The 22,368-nt window shown below is 47.0% G+C and overlaps 2 protein-coding genes across 2 annotated transcripts in view; one reads left to right on the forward strand and one right to left on the reverse strand.

Annotated features, from left to right (window-relative positions):
* Nucleotides 1-169: 169 nt before the first annotated feature.
* LOC146198744 (ATP-binding cassette sub-family F member 2) overlaps nucleotides 170-22,368 on the reverse strand; it is a gene marked incomplete in the record, with an annotated part of 27,317 nt that continues 5,118 nt past the window's right edge. Inside the window, 8 exon segments of the mRNA XM_084594247.1 lie at nucleotides 170-602; nucleotides 829-957; nucleotides 4,528-4,590; nucleotides 6,344-6,454; nucleotides 7,095-7,184; nucleotides 9,066-9,185; nucleotides 12,903-12,998; nucleotides 13,094-13,196. Of these exon segments, the coding sequence (XP_084450373.1) occupies nucleotides 273-602; nucleotides 829-957; nucleotides 4,528-4,590; nucleotides 6,344-6,454; nucleotides 7,095-7,184; nucleotides 9,066-9,185; nucleotides 12,903-12,998; nucleotides 13,094-13,196 (1,042 nt within the window).
* LOC146198745 (uncharacterized) lies at nucleotides 17,377-19,424 on the forward strand. The gene has a single exon (XM_084591969.1). It carries the CDS (start codon nucleotides 17,493-17,495, stop codon nucleotides 19,422-19,424), a length of 1,932 nt encoding a protein of 643 aa, XP_084448095.1. The 5' UTR covers nucleotides 17,377-17,492.

A 22,368-nucleotide genomic window follows, 5' to 3' on the forward strand; every position in this document is an offset into this window, starting at 1 on the left:
AATTGCATATTTAGCAATCAAAACAACAGTGTAGAAGCTCAACGACAAGATTTAAGTAGGAAGCGGGACCTCTTTCAACAACATAGCAAGCAAGTAGAAACAAATAGGCTTCATAATGCCGTGATCTGACATCAGGTTAGTCCAAACAAGCACGCAGTTGAGCCAAGAGTGTGTGTGTTCATTTTAATATCTTTGTTGAGAAAATGGCAAGGCTAAGAGGCTGGGACCAAGGCAGAAGAATGGGGTGGAGGGAAGAAGGCCACACGTGCCAATCATTTTGGTCTGTTGTTCTGGGCATCTGCCATGACCCTCTTGCGCAGATGCTCCTTGTACGAAAGGATGTTGCCCTTCCATTTGGTCACAGTCTGGTTCTCACAGACCCAGATCTCTTCAGCCACACGGCTGATGAGCCTGAAGTCGTGGCTCACCAGCACCATGCCGCCATCAAACTCTGCAATGGCCTCAGCCAGGGCATCGATGGTCTCCATGTCCAGGTGGTTGGTCGGCTCGTCCAGAAGCAGCAGGTGTGGTACCTGCCAGGCCAGCCAGGCGAACACAACGCGGCATCGCTGGCCATCCGACAGCTGTCGGATCGGGCATATCTGGTGCAGGGGAGATTCAGCATGTTAAGAAGATAGTGTGCTACTCAAGTTCAACACTTGTCACAGCGGAAGACACTATCCACTACGCATTAAAGGATCTCATTACCCCTGTGCTACCAATGCTGCTACAGAGGCACAATTCACCACAGTACACAACGGAGTGTACTGAATGCACCAATGCTAATTTGCTGTTTGACACTATAACATGTTCGATCCCACAGCTCACCTGTTGCCTCCCAGTGAGGCCATAACGGCCAATGATTTTGCGCATCTCTTCTTTCTCCTTGACCTCCGGGAAGCTGGTCATCATGTACTCCAGGGCAGACATGTTCAGATTCAGCTGCTCCGATAGGTGCTGGGAAAGGGTGCAAGGAAAACGAAACAAAAAAGGTTCTTAACAGATGCACCCACCCTTCCATGACTGTGTCCGAAAATAGCCATTGTTACTATGTAAATGTTGCACTGTTCTGGTGGAACGCGTGAAGAAGCATGACATTCTCTGTTTGCGTAGTACCGCAGCAATTATATACTTGACTTTGCTTGACAGCTAGTGTAGAGGCATGCGAATGTTAAAAAAGTTTGAATATTATTTGCTATCTGATTAGTGCCGCATTTTCACCCTTCGAACTATTCGCGAATAGATTGAAAAGAGAGTTTGGTTTATGAATGCCCAAACATTCAAAAATTACGATTTTCTAGTTGATCTCAACTGGCAGTGAAGCTCTGCAACATTTTCGAATGACAATATCTTGAATTTGTCACACGTATGTCACGCGACCAAGTGTTCCTAAAGTTCGCCAATTTCATCGCAGAAGATTCTGCAAAGAGTAAATAAAGCTTGATAATTCCAAATGCATGGAGGTGCCAATGCAGCCCAAATTATCAGAAGTTTGAACCAACACAAGTGAAAAGAAAGATCGGTAAAGTACAACTAAGAAACATTCGAGCACAGAGATTACCCTATCTTATTGCTTTAAAATATTCTATAAGCAGCCGCTCTTTTTTTTTTTTTTTGCTGGAAGGGAATGGCCACCACCTGCTCTAAAGCCCAAATGTAGCTCAAGGCTTTCTCTTGAGCAGCCTTCAGAGCAAAATAATTTGCACAACACAGGGCAGCACCTGACTTGCAAAAGGCGTGTAATCGCCTGTGAGTATGGTGGCAAGGCTGGAAAATTGAATAGCACGCGACGATTGCACCTGTCACTTTTTGGCCAAAAATGATCGCGCAACCTCTCCAACTTACAAATTCATACTTTAGTGCCACGAAAGCTCTGCGATTACTGAGGTAAGAAAGCAAGAGATGCCAGGACTGTTGCAGCTCCTCAATTTTACAGAGCTTTCCAACATGTGTCACAAACTGTTTGACCAATGAGTATGCTTCTGGCAATACGCTTAAACCTGGATGTAACAAACCTCCATGTAGTGAATTCCTTGAAATTAAGAAGTTGCTCAGTTTCCCAGCACCATACCTACTGAAGCGAGTGCATTTGAGAACTCCATGTAACAACAGTGTTGTGTCCGTTGACCTTCCTATACCAAACGTGCTATATGAACTATCCGTTAGGGAGTGCCAAGTTGCAAATTTGGCAGAGACGGCGCGAAATTTTCACCATAATAAAACACGAACTGACATGCCCTAATTAACAAGACCTCAGAGAGAACTCGTGAGACAGGGTTGCTTTCTTTTTTTTTTTGAACCGCGTGCAGCACACAACTTCCACTGCTCCTGCGGAGACAGCCACCGTCACCACTTTCCCCACCATCACTGCCACACCAAAGAGAGCGGTTGTGAGAATGAGGAGCTCAATAAGAAACAGATTGACCAGTTTTTAACACTTTCCTGTCTGCGCCTATTCCCATCGACAGCCCGCCATCGATGGTTTCAAGATTCGAATTTTCCCGCTTTGAAAGCGCTCCTTGACAAGTGGCGTCCTCCAATGGGAAACCCTTCTTTCAGTTATGCTTTTGATTTAATTTTTCCGCCGTGCCGCGCTGTCCAGATGGTCTCCGGAGTTAGGTGATCGGCGCTCCTTGTTTAAATCATGGCATCGAAGTCACATGCTCCTGCTGCACGGGAACGGCCGTTTCCACGGAAGTTAACACGTCGGAAAGCTCGTTTTTGGATGCGAACAGCAGCAGTGATGACTCGGAAGATGAATTCAGCTCTTCAGACTTTAGCTGTGACCGCGAAACTGCGTCGAACCGACCCCGAATGTCGACAGCCATGCCCCGATAAGTGTTGCCCGCTATCGATGGTTGAATTTTCCCGCTTTCGAAGCGCTTCTTGATGAGTAGCGTCATTCAGTGGGAAATAGAAGAACTCTTCTTGCAGTTTTGGTTTTGGTTTTACTTTTTCCGCGGTGCTGCGCCAGTCCAGATGGTCATCGGAGTCAGGTGATCGGCGCTCTTTGTTTACATCATGGCGTCGACATTGCGCGCTCCTGCTGCTCGGAAACGGCGTGGTTCCGCGGAAGTTGACGCATCAGAGAGCTTGTTTCTGGATGCGAACAGCAGCAGTAATGACTAGGAAGACGAATTCAGCTCTTCAGCCTATAGGACTGACAGCGAAATGTCAAACCGACCCTGAACGTTGACAGCCAGGTCTCGACACGTTTCGCGCTCACTCCCCAAAAATTTCCGCTTTCGTTGCCCGCTGATCGGAAGAGATCACTGTTCTGAAAGTCACATCTGTTATCTGCAGGGTGACAATGTCTTTTGGGTAGTACTACTTGTCGCCGGCAGAGCAGGGAGTCGTGTTTTCCGCTAGAGGACTGCTAGGGGTCGACCCCAGCGTAGTCGACCTTGACTACTGTACACAGAAAGCTAGAATTTGCTGCAATGTTGCATTGGACCCTGCTGTAAAAAACGTATACAGCAAAACCTCGTTACAAGAGACACTCAAGGGAACCCAAAAAGGTGTCTGCTATAACCAAGGTCTCTTGTAACCAAATATTCCTATCAACTCGTATGTGCGGCAGTTTAAATTCCCTTATCTAAATTCTTTTTCGTATAAGTGTCTTGTTTTGTTGCATTATGTCAGGAACCAAGAAGGAGTGCCTCCTTTTGACTGGGAAGTCAAAATGTCCTTATTGTTTCAGCCACTATCATCACATTCCTGTGTGACAAACAACTGGGACATTTTGACTTCTCAGTAAAGAGGAGGCACTCCTTCTTGGTACCTGACATATTGCAACAAAACAGGACACTGTTATGGAACAGAATTTAATTAAGGGAATCTAAACTGTCGCACATACGAGTTGGTAAGAGTCAGCTGCATTGCATGAGTGTGCCTGGGTTAATTGTGTCTTTTATAAATAGTGAATAAATTACTACTTTAGGGACCTGCAAAAGTTGTCCTTAGTAACCATGTCTCTCGTATGCAATGTTGTTAACATGGCAAACAGGAAAACCAACCAAACCATTTTCAAGTGTCTCTTATAACCGAGTGTTTCTTGTAACCATGTCTCTTGTAACGAGATTCTACTATTTTGAATTTTTTTAACGTTTTATTTGTATCAAGAAACTTTGATGCTTTTGTGTGCGTACCCTATAAACTGGAATATAAGTAGAGATTTTTTGCTGATATTTTTTTTTTCATCACTTATTCAATAACTCTATTGACTGTCACTAATATTATTGTGAAGAGGCATTCCTCGTCTACAATTTGATACTAAACACGTCTGTACCCAGCAAGTTTAGTTAAATAAAATAATATATTAATGACACCACCCAAAAACCACCACTTTTCCCGCAGACAGGAAAATGTTAAGGAGTCAAGCAAGTCCCAGCCGCTTCGAACAATGCTTAGCACTGATTGCCGTTGTCAACATAACCCAATTATCTATACTCACAGCTTTGCTACCAGAATTTTTTTTTTTCACATGATGCAAAACAAAAAGGTACTTTGAGCAGTTTGGTTCCTTACCTGGTGATACCGGGCAATTTTCAAGTGTGAGTGTGTGCGGATGAGACCATCATTGGGCACGAGCTGCAATAAAGAGTAACAATATAAATGCACGCAACCGTCCAGACAGAGCACAGTGCAAGGCAAGCACTCCTGCTCCATAGTGGGCTACCATCACTTTCCTTGTGAAATCTGTCAAAGGTCGTAACAAGCCATTTTATCAGAATGGTCATAGATTGTTCTGTGTGAATCCTGAGCGAAAGTGCCACAAGGCTAATGCTTCAAAGTAAAAACAGCCTGGTGGGCAGCAACTTGTCTTTCACACTAAGCAGTCATGGCCTGAACACTAAACAGGCATTGTAGAACTGCTGCACATGCTAGCAAGCACTGTCTCATTATGCGGCCAGCACACAACAACACAATACTACCCTATAAACTGGAATATAAGTAGAGATTTTTTCTCTTAAAAGCAAGCTAAAGTCACCCCTCGTCTTATATAGTGGTTTTTAGCAGCAACAAGTGGCGTGCCTGCTCATGAACGGACAGCCAAAACTGTATTGACATCCTGCAGTTGCTGGCATTTTGTTTTTCCGTCTCAAGCACTTTTATCTTCGCGTGCACTCTTTCATTCGACCAATGAGAGTATAAAATGTCTCTTTAGCAATGAATAACAGCATGTGGAGGCAGTTTACAGTGGCTTTCCAGAAAAAGTTATGTTCGCTGTGAACGGCAACATGGCCGCTCTGTCAGCGACAGTTCGGCATGCTGTGCTGTAAACAAGATCAGCTGTTCGCGTGCAGCCTTTCAAGAAATGCTGCGTAAGCAACACGCTTGATGGAACTAGACGACACACTCTCGGAGGCAATGAGCAGCAAAGAGTCGTCTTCGAACGGCGCTGCTGAGATCGTTTGGAAGTTTGGATTGAGATCGTAGCTCCAGTGATACAGCTGATTTAAATATACGCGCTTCTCCACTTTTTTCTTCTTTTTATTATTATTATTATTATTTATTTATTTTTTTTTTTCACTTCAAGGTTAGGGGGTTGACCTATATTCCCACTCGACCGATAATACTGCTTATACGGTAAGTGGCAAGCAAAGACTGCATTGATGAAGCCGAGCGACACAAGGTTGTTCTTTTGCGAACTAGCCTGCCAGTCCCTCCCCTAGGAATTAGCAGAGTAGAACAACTTCCTTCATCTACTACACAACCGTCCCTTGAGAATCACTGTGATGCAACGGTAAAAATCTTCTACCACCCTTCAGCAGAAACTCAAGTATGTACGTAATGGCAACAACTGTTAGCACACGGCAATGTATGCAGAAAACGGAATGCTACTACCTTGGAGAGTTTTAAAGAACGCGCTTTCACAGAATACAATACAGAATACAGTAAAGGCCACATCACAAATGCTCATACCACACTGCAAAAACGAAAACAAGGATGCTCCCCGCACCTCCTTTCGCATCCCATTTTTAGGAACCAAAGAAAGGCATGCACCAACTAAAATCACACACCAAACAGAATCCTCTGTGACCTCGTTTATGAACAGATTTAATGCTTAAAGAATTGACTAGAAATAGCTTCCTTGTAAACAGTTTTTTTCCCCCTAGAGCTAGTGTGCATTTTTTAAGGTTGAGGAACTAAGCTGTTTTTGACAGCGTAGGGTAGGCATCGAGTAAATGTTTACCCGAGCTAGTCAAAATTTCACACCTAGAGAATTCCAACCATTCTCTGTTCACATACCACCCCCAGCAGGTTTTCCTTACAATTCTAGAACTCCTCAGTACAGTAGTTTCACCAACACAATGGTAGATAAAATGGGTGTCATGCTCACCTCTCCACAGAGTAGTTTCAGGAGAGTAGACTTGCCGGCTCCATTAGGTCCCACCAGAGCCACCCTTGTGTCCAAGTCTATGCCAAACTCCAGGTCTTTGTAGATCCATGGCTGCACACAAACAAACATGGCCACTCCGTTAAACCCAAGAAAGGCACATGCACATTGTCAGTAGAAGTCAATGTAAACACGAGGCCAAAATAAGTATAGAGAAGAAATACTAGGACAGAAAAAGGAAAAAAAAGCCAGCTTCACTGATCTTTAGATGTAAAGCACAAAGAGCCCTGCAGCCTATAAGCTAATAGGCTTGAGAGAATGTCATAATTTTGGATAGTTGGTATTCGAGATCTCAAATTATTAGTCTCAAATGAACAATAATTGTGCAATGGCTTTTTTCAGTTGGCATTTTTGTTAAAAGTGAGATGGCATTGTGCTGTGGCAGACAACTAACAGTGCTGCTCAAGAATGTATTAACTGCGTGCACACATTTTCACTGCTCGCAATTTTGAACACATTGAACAAGTGAACCAGGAACACATCGACGAGGCTCTACTGCAAACCTACACTTCACCAGCACGGTGCAATTGTGAGGAAACTTATTAATATTTGATTGTGTGTTGTTGCCATGCTTCCATTAAAGCTCCAAACACTAGAGCGTCAAGTTTCATCTCTGCAGGCTGTCGATGTAGTGCCCATCCTGAGCCTTTTACATGTTAATAGTGAGCCAAAGCAACTCCACTAGTAGACTCACCCCGTCATCACTGTACCTGAAGGACACGTTCTGCACCATGATCACCGGTGGTGGGATGGGGCCGCATGATGGAAAATAAAACTGCACCGTCTGCAGCAAGCAAGCCAACACAAATTAAAACAGTGCACAAAAACTAAAAAAAAAAGAAAAAAATAAATAGTTTAAGTACCTTCTTACACAGCTTTCCCTCCCTCTAACCATTATGAAGAGAAGAGTGATAACTTTACACTGTTTGCCTGCCCCACGGAGGTACAGAGTATCGGACAGTTGCGATAATTCTGACTTCATTCTGTGGAACTGTGATTCACAACAGGTTTGCATGCACATTCATGACTGACATAAGAACCTCTACCGCCATCATCGTGGGTCCAACAACTCTCCTGTCATTACAATCGGTCATAACACGCATTATAATTAAGCGATGCTTGCGCATGGACCGTTTTAGTTTTTTGTTAGCGCTCAATTCACTTTTGTAATCAATTGTTTATTTCCTTGCTTTCAGAAATCAGTCACCCATGTTCCGACCTCCGACAACAAGACAAGAATGCAGAAAGCTACTATCACAAGTTGAACGTTCCCCCCCCCCCCCCCCGTTCACAAGCTCGGTTGGCTGGGCTGTGAACAGTATCATGCGATTGTGCTAGTATAAGATGTCATCACTGTGTGGGCTCTGCTAGATGTGCAGCAAAGGGGGGAAGGAGCACAGCTGGTACAGAGGGAAAGGGTTCTAGCCTAGAAAGAAGTACTAATGCAAATATGGCCGCAAATGCGCCAACACTGGATTTTGATCCCAAAGCTCTGTGAACAGATCCACTCCGCTGGCTGCTACACCAGAACAACACTACCTCCCTTAGCCAATAATCACCTTGCGTGTTTAGCTCCAACACACTCACGCTATGCAATGCATGTCGTCGTCTTCATCAACCTCCATCCATGCACAATGGATCCAAACACACTACTATCACGTTGCCCTTAAGGCGAGTTAAATGGGCGCTCGCGGAACCCACAAAAGCAGTGTGGAATTCAGTTTGAGAACCCCTGTCTTAAATCAACGATCATGCAAGCCCAGCGAATAGACAGAAGAAATGTTAAACAAGCCTCCACATCACATCTCAATTTGGCTGCAGGGGCAGAACGACACACACTGCGAGCTGTCAGAGCTATAGAGTCCCATGTTCATTTAGCGGTGTGCAAATATCGAAATCTTCGAATACAAACTGAATACGATAAAAAAGCATTCAAATATCGAATCGAATATTGAATATAGTCAAACCTCATTATAACGAAGTGGTACGGGGCACGAAAATTTGTTCGTTATATTCGATATTCGTTATAAAAGTGCACGCTCAAATTCCTGTAAACAAGTTTGCTAATAAAACGAGACTAAATGCGCCCTAACATGGACAACAAAGGTGCAAAAACGCAGTTTTTTAATAAAAACCTTGGTATAAGCATGAAATCTCGCTTTTCATTCTGTGCTGGAGAGCCAAAATGAATAATAAGAAGGGATGCTGTCCCTGCGCACAATTTGCGCAACGGAGCCAACAGACTCGGGGCGCGCACGGGTTGGCCGCAGTGGCAGAGGCATGGCAGCGGCTCACGCCAAGATGAGGCAATGGCGATGACATGCCAGTCGCATGCCTGTGAGCCGCTGCATGGACGGACTCAAGCAGCGTTCATGACCTCCGAGATCACCGTGCGCGGAGATGTGATCTTTGAGAACGTGAGTCGTTGGTGCTAGCTTTTGTCGACTCCCTAGATGACGCTGCATGCGAACGCGTAGGCGATTTAAACACACTTCGGCGGCGGCGTTCAACATCGACCATTGCTATTCATGACCTCCGAGCTCACCGCGCTTGCGGGTGTGATCTCGGAGGCCACAAGCCATTGGCAGTAGTTTTTGTTGCCGCCGCCAAATGACGCGGCACGCGAACACACACAAAGGACGAAGTAAAGTAAAGACAGACGTACCTTGTCAGCGATGACCTTCTCAGTCAAGCCGGCAGCGACCATTTTACCCAGTGTCTTCTCCTTACTTTGGGCTTGTCTAGCTAGCTTGGCACTGCCGTGACCAAACCGGGCTATGTAATTCTGGAAGGCACGGCACAGTGCGGAGTCAGTACCCGTGAACTCATTGTTAACTAGGTGTTGAAAGTCTTGCTATCATGCTCAATGCGCCTTTCGTACAGCGAAAAGAGAGCACTGAAATGGTCTTAGACCAAGCAAACAGCAAACATCGTTATACATGCTGCTAGATGTAATGTAGCACTGCACTTGACCGAAACAAAGAAATAAAATCAGCATTGACAAGGTGAATAAAAGATTAGCACAACAATACCCCTCATAACTTCCTATAAGGCTGAAAGTCAAAACTACGTACAGTTAAACCTCGATATAACGAAGTCGTAAAAATCGGCACTTTACTTCGTTATAATGAAATTTCGTTGCATCGAAATTTCGTACCTAGCATGCGGAAACATTACCAAATCACTTGCCAGTTGTAAGCACTCATCCTTTATTTTCTCTGAAAGTAATCAGTGACTTTCTTTTGCGTCTGCATTGCAATCAGAGATGGCCTCACACTGCGTTCATAGGCCCACAAGGATTGCATTGCATCTTGCTGCCCAATCGAACTCGCGTGGCGCCGCAGAACATCAATTGCATCAAGCACTTCGCGGCTGCTCGGGGCATCGTCGTCTTCAGCATCGATATCGCTGCCTGGGTCCTCCTGCGTGCTTCCTAGCACATCCTGCACGATGGAGTCGTCGGTAACTTCCTCGGTGGCAACGACGCAAGAGTCTGCGTAGAGGAAGTCTTCCAGAGCGACACCGTCAGGAACGGCCCCGTCACTCTCCAGGCACCTCCATGCTTCTTCAAGGCCGGCTTGATCGCCTTCCTCGCCATCGAACGGAGCGCTTTCATTAGCCTCCGTGCTGTTGTCTTCGGAAGCACTCGCTGCTGCTGCCACGCCGTTCTCAAACCCGGCTTTCCGGAAGCAGTTCTCGATAATTTCCTTTGATGTCGCCTTCCACGATGCGGAAAACATCTCTAATGCTTGAAAAATATCCACCTTAGTGGGGCGTTTTAAGCGGAGATCGAGCAGCAGCTTGTCGATCAACTGGCGACGATACGCACACTTCACGCTGTTGATGACTCCTTGGTCGAGCGGCTGAAGCAGCGACGTGCAGTTCGGTGGAAAAAACCGTAGCTCGACATTGGTAAGCTCTAGGTCGTCGACGTGATGGGCGGAACAATTGTCCACTAAGAGGCACACGCTGCGGCCGCCATTCTTCATATCCTTGTCGAACGCCCGGAGCCAGTCACGGAAGATGTCGCGGGACATCCACGCTTTCGTGTTAGAAGTGTACTCCACTTCCAGCTTCCGAGCGTTTCTGAAGCACTGCGGCTTCTTGCTCTTGCCAATCACAAGCGGCATTCTCTTATCACTGCCATCCATGTTGGCGCACAGCAGAGCAGTTATGCGCAGTTTACTCTGTTTGCCACCATGGCAGCAATCACCTTTCAGTGCTAGCGTCCGATTCGGTAGCATCTGATAAAAAAATCCAGTTTCGTCCGCGTTGTAAACGTCCGATGGCTGGTATCGCGTCAGTATTGCTGGCATTTCCTTCTCCAGCCAACTAGCGGCTTCAGGCGCGTCAGCCGACGTTGACTCCCCGCACAGCAGCCGTCCGACGATCCCGTACCGGGCCTTAAAACGGTGGAGCCAACCACTGCTTGCCTTGAATGAATCCTTCTCGAGCAGGCAACCGAAATCCTTTGCTTTTTGCTGCAAAATTGCGCCACTTACCGGCACACTCTGCGCTCTGGCGTCCATGAACCAGGCGAACACAGCCTTATCTACGTCTTGATACGTAGCAGGCTTCAATCGCTTACGTTGGGCGCTCGTTCCACACTTCACTGAGCTGAGGATAGACTCCTTGGCTTTCAAAATTGTTGAAAGCGTACTCATGGATATGCTGAATCGAGCCGCTACGTCCTTCTTTTCTCCTTTCGAAACTGCGTCCAGAATCGCCTCTTTTTGCTCAAGCGAAAGGGCTTTCCGCTTGCCACTCATGGCGGCGACGCACGCGGGCATACACGAGGGCAACCAAAGCAACGCCTGCGCGATGTATCCAGCACGTGTGGTAGCAGCGAGTGAACAACGCGACAACGCGGACAAAGGAGTACGGCGGCGACGGCGGCCGCGCAAGTGCGCAAGCAATCACATGGGTTGGCAGATCCAATGAGAGACGGGCGTGTAAGCTGACGCATGCACAGCAAAGAAGCCTGGGAGGACGGGGGGGGGGGAGAGAGGAGTGCGCCGTCGCCGGCGACCGAGTAAAAAAAAAAAAATAATAAAGACGGGCCCGCATAGAGAAAGAGATTGCAATCTCTTTCTCTATGGGGCCCGGACGGGGGGAAGAGAGAGGGTTGCTCTCTCTCTCCCGCTTGCTGGGAGCGAATTCCACGCGCCCCATGAGGCCCATCCGCGTGGGTTACCCAAGTCACTCACGCTAGCACCGCTTTCCCCGCGGCCGTCATCGTCACGGCGACATTTTCCTTCCGGGTAAATTTTTTTAGGATACGCGACTTCGTTGTAATGAAATTGCAGCAATATTGCTTCGTTATGTCGAGGCAAAATATACATGGTTTCCAATGGGGAATAAGTTGAATATGCCTTGTAACTTCGTTATATTGAGGATTTCGTTATATTGAAGTTCGTTATATCGAGGTTTAACTGTATTAAAAAAAAAAAAAGGCAGCAATTATAAAAACTATGTGAGAAGTATTTATTTGCATGCATAATTGAAGCACTAAGAAAATGACTAAAACCAACTTTTCTTGCCAAAATCATACTTTCACAAATATCCTACATATGATGAACATGTCCCCAAGCACTTGTTTTGAGAAGAGTACCGTAAAATCCCGCACATACCACAAGGTGCTATTTATTTGCTCAGCAGTTCACAGTCCCGCGCGAGGCGTATGTGCTCTCTGTGCGTGCGTGTTAACGCCACCCCAAAGCCAGGGCCATGTACCTTCGTGTACAGGTGCTGGATTGCTCCCTGTCTCATGCCGCCGTGCTTGACCAGAGAATTTCACGTGCCGCGAGAAGAGCAACTCACATTCACCTCAGAAACTGTAGAAGCCACGCGGTCCACCACTTGCCGTAAGCTGTACACTGCTTCCAGCTCAGATGCAGGACGCACCCTCTTGTGCCTAGCAACCGCACGTAGGTGAGCGGCGCGCGCGCCCGGTACGTGTTCTCAGATTCGGGGCTTTAGTGATCATTGCTGTCCGGTGTGTGCTAAGCCAAGAGTACCCTGCTAGAGACATCTTTCCGTACAAACTCTTCTTTGGCCCTTCTAAATGCGTTCAGCACCCCGCGCGAGCGTCCCATACAAAGTGCCGAGGGCTCCTTTAGCGGTCCGAACATTGTGCAAGCTGCACTCGCCCTGCTTCCAGTTGCGTGTGTCAGGAGTATCGCGGCTACTATGGTTGCAAACACGTGGAGTCAGCGCGGTGAAATGGCGTCGAAACCCTCAACAGCTACAGTCAGCAGATAGCACCTGCTTTTACCAGAACCCAGATACTGATAGCAAGAAATAATAAAGAAACCGAACTGCGAATTTAGGCCGACGATTGCTCGAGTCCACATAAAATACGGGGTGGAAATCTCGCATGATAAAATCAAGGAGGAAGAGGGAGGGAGGTGGGGGAGACATATCTGCTGGTTTTTAGAACTTTGCAACGGACCATGAAGATATCCATTCAGCCAAGGTGCACAAGCCATGATAGCATACCCACCTTCATGTGTGCGATCTGGCTCTGTTCCCAGTTGTAGCGCTTCATTTGGTTCTCTAGCAGTTCAATACGGGTCTTCACAAAAGCGTCATAGTTACCCTGCAAGCAGCATAGGAGACGATGTAGAATGCACTTTGCATGCGGAATGCACCTAGGTGTGGGCACCCGAGATGAAAAGGAATACGAGAACTTACACCGTAATACTTTAGCTTCTGGTTGTCTAGATGAATGATGTTTGTACACACACCATTCAGGAAATCCTGAGAATGGGAGATGATCACCAGGATTCGTTTGTACCTGTGCCAAAAAAAGAAAAAGGAAACCGTCGGAAACCAAGAGCACCTCTGTCAATACAAATTTGCAAAATGTCCAGCCCGAAGTGTACAGTCTTCAATTTCACCAAAATTTGAAGCAGTCCGAACATTCTCCAACCTTACTACAGTAAACCCTCATTAACACGAACTCGCATATCTCGAAAAATCGGATAAGTTGAAAACTTTCCACGCCGCGCTTTCACCTCCCATAGGTGCTATTATTAACTTCCATTTATCTCGAAGCATTTTTCGGGCGTAATGCGGATATCTTGAAAGTTTGACTGGAAAGACCGAAGGCAAAGGTCATTACCGAAAGGTGATAGGGGCTCCGAGCGAGCGTTTTGTTCTTATACCAAGTGCCGAACGCAGTCACGTTCGAAGAGCGAACAAAAAATTCCTGCGGACACAGCCGTTTTTCACCTTGGGAGCAGTCACGTGAGCGCCGATCGCACGAGGGGGCTGATGAGTCTTATTGGGCGTGGTTCGGACAGATGCCCTCTGCACGTGCATACCGGCAAGAGCGATTTAGTGATTGTGTAACTCCATTTTGTCGCGCCATGTGCACGAAGCGTTGACTGATTTTTGTTGTGAAGGTGGTGTGCGCAACAAAGTTGAATGCAGTAGCGACGACAAACGGCTTATGCGACGCATTTAGCAGCTCGAGGACGCTTTTGTTGGGCCGAATGCCAACGCGAAGCAGGCAAGCATTACCCAGTTCTTCCTTCAGAAATTATAAAGTTGAGTTTTTCCTGAGAATTCTTTTCCATTTATCACAAAAGCTCCCTTTGTGCAGTTTTTTTTTTGTTTTTTCTTGCGAGCGAAGTTGGTTTTCTTAGTCCGGTTTGAGTGAAGAACCTGCAGACGCTCATCTGGGCAAAAGCTTGGTAGGGTAGTAAAGGAAAATAAAAAGGCTAGTGTGGCTAGATATTAATTTTCGAAAGGAGCTAGAGGAAGTCTCTGCTTGCATCGCATCGTAGTAGCGCACCGCTGAGCTGTGACCTTTTCTTTTGTTTACACGCGATGTGTTACAAAAAAATTCATCACTGCTTTACCGTACGTCATGCTGCTTAGTGTTAGAAACGGGATATAGCGTAATTGTACTCCCCCTGACCGAACAACGAGTCGGCGGTGACAAAGCCACGCTGAAAACGTGCCTCTGTCGCAGAGTTCCGTCGCTCTGTGCGGTGTGCAACAGCAGCAATGACAGGCATTGGCGGCGGCGGCGCGCGGCTAATCGCCAGAGATTGTCGCCAGAAATGTTTGGCATTTTGTTTAACTCGAAACTCCGCTTATCTCGAAATTTTTTCTGGATTTTACAACTTCGAGTTAACGGGACACTAAAGACATCCAAAGATGTACAGTAAAACTTCGTTAATTCGAACTCGGTTAATTCGAACTTACGGTTAATTCGAACTGACGCTCGGGTCCCGGCATGGCCCTATGTATTTCAATAGGAGAAAACGCCCGATAATTCAAACATGCCAGTATCCACAATGGTTAATTCGAACTAGGAGCCCGTGGCTCACACAGCTCCTCGCAGACAGAAGTCGGCCCATATCGTGTACAATGCGCAGAAAGATTACTAAAGACGCAAAAAACGAAATCTTTCAAATCTGCCCGCACGCGCGAGACGAGGTGCGCACTCGACAGTCACAGCGAGCATTCCGGTGCATGCCGTAGTAGGTTTTCGCTGCCGGGTGCCGCCAGGCTCCATCACACCAACGGTCCGGCGCAAGCTGTTGCAGGTTTTGGCTGCACCGCGGTTGCTGGGTGCGCTTTTGACAAGCCTTTTTTCTTTTTGTCCTGCAGCCACGTTGTGTGCACAACGCAGTTGTCGGTGTCGTGCATTTGTTCGTGCCACGGTGGTCCAAGTTTTACCGTTTTCGTTGTCTCGCCGCTTTGTCAGCGACGACTCATCGATTGTGACAGCCATGGCAAACCGCGGTAAATATACGGCAAAGGACCTCAAGACGAAAATGGAGATTTTGAGTGAGGTGGAACGTGGTGTCCTATCCAAGACGGATATAGCCAAAAAGTATGACATCAAGAAGAGCACGCTGTCAACGTATCTCAGGACAAGGAATTGATCAGTGCTGCCTTTCGTAAAGACGTTATGGAGCCCTCTCAAAAGGCTACAGATGTCGGCCCATCCCGAAGTGGAGAGTGCCGTAATGGCATGGATAACAGAAGTTCGCAGCCGGAACATTCCGTTAAGCGGGCCCATAATTGCTGCGAAGACTGCAGTCTTTGCCAGCCAAATGGGCATCAGGGAGTTCGGCGCGTCGGAAGGCTGGCTGTCGCGTTTCAAGGCGCGTCACGGGCTGACATTTAGAAACGCTTGTGGGGAGTCACCTGAAGTCGACAAGGAAACGTGTGAACAGTGGGTCTCCAGTGAACTGAAGGAACTCCTCGCTGATTATGCGCTCAGCGATGGATTTAATGCTGACGAGACTGAGCTGTATTTCAAATTGCTCCCCAACAAGACCGTCACTTACAAAGGCGACACTTGTGCTGGCGGAAAGAGAAGCAAAGAAAGAATCACCGTCATGATGTGCGCAAATGCGACGGGCACGAAAAGGTGCCGCTTGCTGGTGATCGGCAAGGCAGAGAAGCCTCGCTGTTTTAAAGGCATCAAGACGCTTCCTGTTGATTACACCGCAAACAAAAAGTCGTGGATGACAAGGGAAGTTTTCACCGACTGGCTGGGCAAGCTAGACAGGAAATTCGCTGCACAGAACAGGAATGTTCTCATGTTCGTGGAAACTGTACAGCTCATTGTGACGTGAGTGGACTGATAGCAATCCGCTTGGCATTTTTTCCTAAACACACGACTTCTGTGCTCCAGCCTATGGATCTTGGAGTTATTCAGAACTTAAAAACGCTATACAGGCGCCACCTCCTAGAGAGACTTCTTTGTTTGGACAGTGGCAAGTCGTACGACATCAATTTGCTTGGAGCTGTCCACATGCTGGCATCATCGTGGAATACCGTCAAGCCGGAAACTATCAAAAATTGTTTCCGCAAGTGTAGCTTCGGTGACGCCCCAGAAGCATGCAGCGCGGAGGTAGCGGAGGCTTCGTCTGATGATGACTCCGTCGTGCTCGACCGTGGCTATGCAGCTTTGTCGGAGGGTGTCGCCTTTGAAGCCTACATTGACGTTGACAACGGTGTGGAGACGTCTGGGCCCTTGAGTGATGAGGATATAATCGCGGCTGCATATGCTCCACTGGGCTCACGGGTGGCGAACACGGCTGAAAGCGATGAAGAGTCCGACAAAGGCGACGATCCGGTGCCACCCCATAGTGCATGTGAAGTAGCGTCGGCGCTCGATCGCGCTGCACGATACTTCTCCGCCGATGAGAATTCGGATCCTGCGCTGGAACTCTTGGGCAAGCTGCAGTCGATGCTTGTGGAGTCGCGGCACAAGAAACGCAAGCAAACGCACATTACCGATAATTTTTCCGTGTAAATAAGCATGTTTTGAAGCTCGCTACTCACACGAATGCATTCCGGTTCTTGTTTGCGGCGCATGACTGACCGATTAGTCCTGTTCATTCGCCGTTGCGGCTCGATTGCAAAAATTACCGGAATCGCCCTCCGTAAACGTGCAGTAGCACCTAGCCCTCTTTACTCATGGTAATGAGTCAACATGTGGGCTCGGCCAGCACGGTGGGCCACGATGGCGCTCATTCCAGTGCCCGACTGTTAATTCGAACTCCGCTTAATTCGAACAATTTTCTCGGCCCCTTCGAGTTTGAATTAAGGGGGACACGGGTCTTGAAGGTGGAAAAATCGCCCAAAAATCAATTTTTAGAAAACTGAAGTATTAGAATCTACAACTATTATTCTCTGATTCCACCAAGTTTCTCACCTCTCGTGTCAATATTTGAGGCATAATATCAATTTATAACAAGTCGGCTGGCTCATTTCAAGCTGATGTTTTCACTAAAATAGCGCATTTTCAAAAAAGTATAGCTTCCGTTCCACGGCCGTGCTCACGGCGATCTTGGTCTCTTTCGAAAGAGTGGCTTTTCGCCTTCAAATTTCGCGCTCCTGCGCTTCGTTTCGCTCATTGGTTCGATACAAACAAAGAAAAGAAAAAAAGCCACAGCACACGTTCCTATTCGTTGCTTCGGTGCATGTGACAAAAAGGGACCCTGCGATTGGCCGTTCGCGTCTCGCGTCGTCTGCTGCGCGCATCAGGGCAGTCGGAGCCGTGCCCTTAGACGCCATCTTGCCTAGTGCTGTCAGCCTCGAACGCCTCGGAGATCTCGCAGCGATGTCTACGCCAACGAGAAAGTTCGCGATGCGTCATAAATACGGCAAAAAAAGGAAAAAGTCGTCGATCGGCAATGCTAAGAAAGGTGCTTTGGTGTTGCGAGACGCCGAAAACGAGCAGATTCCTGCGTCCAGTGACCATGTCGACGAACCTACGGATCAGCTAGGCCTAGCGGGCCCGTCAAGCGAGCACACTTCAGACGTCGTCAGCCGCGTTCGTCACGATACAACGCTTCTGACGCCTTCCGATCTGGCAAGTGAAAAGAGAAAAGCCGACGCCAAACTGCGGGAGTTGGATTCAACGCCAGCAACGAAACGTAAGACAGACTTTGCCGCCAGCGATGCCGCGATCTGCCCGCTTGATGAGACGAGCTTCGCCGTGATTTGCATCGAGTCGATCAACAGCCTTCTTGACGGTGCAAAGTGTAAAACGTGTGGAGGGAGTGTTAAAATCGGCCGAGGTGATCGCGAATACGGCCTCGCTGTCAAGCTTTTCTTGACATGTGTCAACTGCGGCGACAAGGCATCGGCGTGGAGTTCGCCGCGTGTGGACGGAAAGCAAAGTGTAAATCCTTTCGCTGTGAACATTCTGGCTGCGCGCGCGATGCAAAGTACCGGCAACCGGCGGACTGCATTCAACGACATCTTTGCCGCGATGAATATTTCCCATCGTGGACTGCACATGAAAACGTGGCAGAGCTACGTAAAGGAAAAGCTGACGCCTGCCGCGACGCGTGCAGCCGAGAAGGTGACCGTTGAATGCGCGAAGTCAGTCCGGAAGCTGTACGATGAACTGAACGTTGACAATCCTGGCAACGTAGCTGTGTCCTACGATGGGACTTGGATGACTCGTGGGCATTCTTCCCACATCGGAGTCGGCACTGTCATCGAGCTTTTTACGGGGCTTGTCCTAGACTACGTTGTCCTGAGCAATTTTTGCGCAGGTTGTGAGCGGGGACCGAAAGTGGACGACCCCACGTACCAAGAATGGAGAGCAAGCCACGTCTGCCAGAAAAATACTGATAAAAAGGCTGGTGAGATGGAAGTAGAAGCAGCCCTAATCCTATTTAGAAGATCGCTCCAGAAGCACAACCTCAGATATACAACGGTGCTGTCAGACGGCGACAGCCGGTCCTTCCTCGCCCTGAAAGATGACCAAGTGTATGGCTACGTTGAGGTCACCAAAGAAGATTGCATTAACCATGTTCAAAAGCGGATGGGGACAGCTCTCCGCAATCTGCTGTCAAAACAAAAAGGGTCAGGCTCGGAACCACTTGGTGGTAAAGGCAGACTAACTGGTGATCTAGTCAACAAGCTAAGTTCTTACTATGGCTGGGCACTCAAGTCCCACAGTGGCAACAATGAAGAAATGGCAAAAGCGGTGATGGCTACCTATTATCATGTGACATCAAATGATCAGGAGTCGGATCACAGCCTTTGCCCAACAGGTTCAAGTTCCTGGTGCCGGCAAAATGCTGCCAGTGCCAAAGGAGAGCCAGCCCCAAGGCCCCGCTACAGCCTTCCTAGTCATGTATGCAAGGCATTGCAACCAATTTATGAGCGCCTCTCTGACAAGAAGCTCCTTGAGCGATGTGCAAGGGGAAAAACCCAAAATAATAATGAGAGCCTGCACTATCTCATATGGGCACTGGCACCAAAAGAAAGGCACGCATCCCTCTTCAGTGTTGAGGCCGCAGTTGCAGAAGCAGTCTTGAAGTTTAATATAGGGTACCAAAGGACCTCGGTAGGAATTTTGAACGAGCTGTGTTTGAATCCTGGCCAGAGAAGTGTGCGGCGTATGGTAGAAAAGGACAAGCTTCGGTCCGTTGCATCTACAAGCAAGCGTGCATCGGCAGAAAATTTGCAGCGTGCTCTGAAAAAGCGCCACAAAGGTAGTAGTGCTCAAAATGACTATGCCCCTGGGGCATATTAACAATGTCTGGTAGTTGACATGTACATATTTTTTACTTTTAGTGATTAAAAATGACTTCCGTTTGTTTTTCTCATTTTCTCAAGATGTGAATTTTGGTCTCCTGTCAAGTTGGTGAATGTGATATCTCAACACCCATTGCAGATACAGCAATGATTTTTGTTTCAGCATTAAGCCAAATATGTGGAGCACACAATGTTGTAAGCAGATTTCTTAATTATTGCATTAAAATTTTTTAAAATGGCACTTTTTGTGACCACTGTGTTTCCATGTTATGACTACTAAACTTCAATGTGCAATAAAATGAAAAATAATCATTAAATCAAAAATCTGCTTGCAACATTGTGTTCCTTATTCATTCGAGTATATAGCTATATGCTAATAAGAAGTTTTTGTGAAGTGGTTTTTTTCCTATTGTTTTCACAGCAAGTGCACCATTGTTCTTAATTATCTCAACGCCTAATTGGTTCAGAGAAAAACTAATTATATTTTTGGAATCAGCACCAGGAACTGCACACGTGTGCCAAGTTTCATCACTTTAGTTCAAAAATTAAAGAAAATGGCTTTAAGACCAGTGTCCCCCCTTAACGAGCTTTTACTGTATGAAAATCTAATAAACTACATTTGGTGACACTGTCGCCGCATATCCGGCAGCAAAAAATAGGATAATTGCTGAGATATTGCGATAAGAAGTTGAGGTTTTTCTCTTGTTCCCGCCGGTCGAATTCGAACTGTTCCCTCCGACTACGTAGTTGGAGTTGGGTTACGCACACTATGACGTAAGCGGAGACTCCGTGATAGCTAGCGAGCCAGCGCGGCCCGCGCCGTCGCATCCCTCAAGGGCCAACATGGCAACAGCGTACTCGCAATGACAGCCACAGCCGAAATAAATAAAACGATGAAGAGTAATTTACCGAGCGATAGGCCCATAAAGGAAGAAACAAAAACATAGAGCCCTTGTAATGCACAATACTTTACATGTTTCTCAAGCTTTTGCGCTCCTTCTTGCACTGTGTATAAACAAACCGAGCCCTCGGTCATCGCAACGCTTCCTGACATGTTTCCATACAAATAAGATTTAGTTACCAGCAAAATAGTGTCCTCGCTGCTGCGCTTGTCAGTTTTGAAGCTTCGTCGCACTTTTTTCCTTCAAGGTTTGTGCCACAGCTCCGTGTTCAGCGAAAATTACGTCTACGGTAGCAGAACATGATCGAAGTGCCGGCGCCACTACATTTGTCAGCGCTGTGAAATTCCACATGTTAAAATGGATCCAGTGCACAATATAGTGCGCATAGGCATCCAGAACATTAGTTGCAAGTCGTGAGAGCAGGCAGCATGCACCGATGGTCAAGAAGTTGTAATTTTTAGACCGGCAGCAGAAACATTTTATTGTAAATGGGGCTATTACGTAAAGTGCTGAAATATTTCCGGTGTTCCTGTGGCGCGGCGTAGCCGAGCGGTTAGCGCCAAACATTACGGCAGTGGAGAGTTCGAATCTTACCGCTACTGGTGTTTTTTTTTTTTTTTTTTTACAAATCAATTTTTTTTTTACCTTTTCTAATGTATTTTGGTGCTTCATTATTTTTAGTTTTTACTTTTTACCCGAGGCCCTTTTTTTCGCCGGGCGACGAGCGCAATATATCGACGCTCTCCTTGGAATGAGCAGCAAGTATGCCCCTTTGGTTTACGATGCCTGCAAATAGCACGTTGAAGGTCTTGTTGACGCAGTATGGTGGTCAGATGTGCCATGATTTAGTGAACAATTGAATGATAATGCGTATTTCCTTCGGTACTTAGCATATGTATGCTTTTCGTGGCGTACAAAGCTGCAGTCGAGCGGTCCGGTCGGGTTAACGGGAACTCGCAGTCGAAGCGGCGACGGCGGCAATATGTTGGCGCAGAAGTGTGAACAAAGGAGCGTGTCGGCGGCAGCAGATTTCGCTCGTTCGCGCCTCCGCTGCTCCAAGCTTGTAATTCAGGCGCTGCAGGTCCAAACAAACTATCCGAGTGCGCACGAAATTCCTGAGCCGAAACATAACCAAAACTGAAGTGGGCGCCTGTGGCGCCTCCAAGTATATTTTTGTATTTGCCTTGCAACGTTTACGTTGTCTTTTCGTCGTCGTTTATGCATGATAAAAGCGTGTTATTATATTCAAGACAAAACCTACGACCGCATTCAAACGGGCAACGTAATTCGCATTTGTCAGCCTCCGTGATCCTTAGCGCGTCACGTGATTTGTAGTTGAGAGTTTCGGCTGTGGTGGCGATACCTGTATTTCTGTTCTTCCTCTTTACTACCTTATAACAGCTCTGTTTTCAGTAAGAGTGGATTTTTTGTAATCAGGAATTGGCATTCTATCGATGCAAGCCCACTTCAGTTTTCTCTTTAGTGTCCCTTTAACGAGGGTTTACTGCACTGTGAATGATACTGATGCGCTAGACACGACTGCACCGTCGAGCACTATGTACTGCCTACATATTGCCAACACGACCATAAGCGCTGCGAACAGCAGCACACGACCGCGAATAAATCCTCGCAGCTGCCGCACGGATTTTGTTCTTTTTGGATGACACAAATATTTTTCACAACCTCATAGATGAGGACATTAAAGAAATCAATTGTGTAACGATTTCAATGTGAAGTTAGAGTGTTGTCAGTAACTTTTAATAAAAGTGGATTTGCTTTGATAAGTGGTGGCTAATTACAAGCGATTTCCCCCATGGCTTCTGTGCCAGAGAAAACATGATGCCGACATGATCTCAGTCTCTCTCTCTCGTCTCACTCCTCAAACAGCAGTCTTTTTTTTTTCTTCGTCTATGGCACAATCGCCTGGCACAAGCACCACTAGGTAAATGGCAGAACGTCAACAGAATGACAAGTTGCCACCTTGCTTGTATAATGCATTATGAAATGTCGTTGAAAATTTTGGGCAGTTATATTTCCCAA

Source organism: Amblyomma maculatum, chromosome 2 (genome assembly GCF_055883805.1).
Source record: "Amblyomma maculatum isolate TAMU_Amacu chromosome 2, ASM5588380v1, whole genome shotgun sequence".
Classification (NCBI taxonomy): domain Eukaryota; kingdom Metazoa; phylum Arthropoda; class Arachnida; order Ixodida; family Ixodidae; genus Amblyomma; species Amblyomma maculatum.

What these genes read in the sequence shown, in the direction of transcription:
- LOC146198745 (XM_084591969.1), top strand. Translation starts at nt 17,493, where the DNA reads ATGTCTACGCCAACGAGAAAGTTCGCGATGCGTCATAAATACGGCAAA.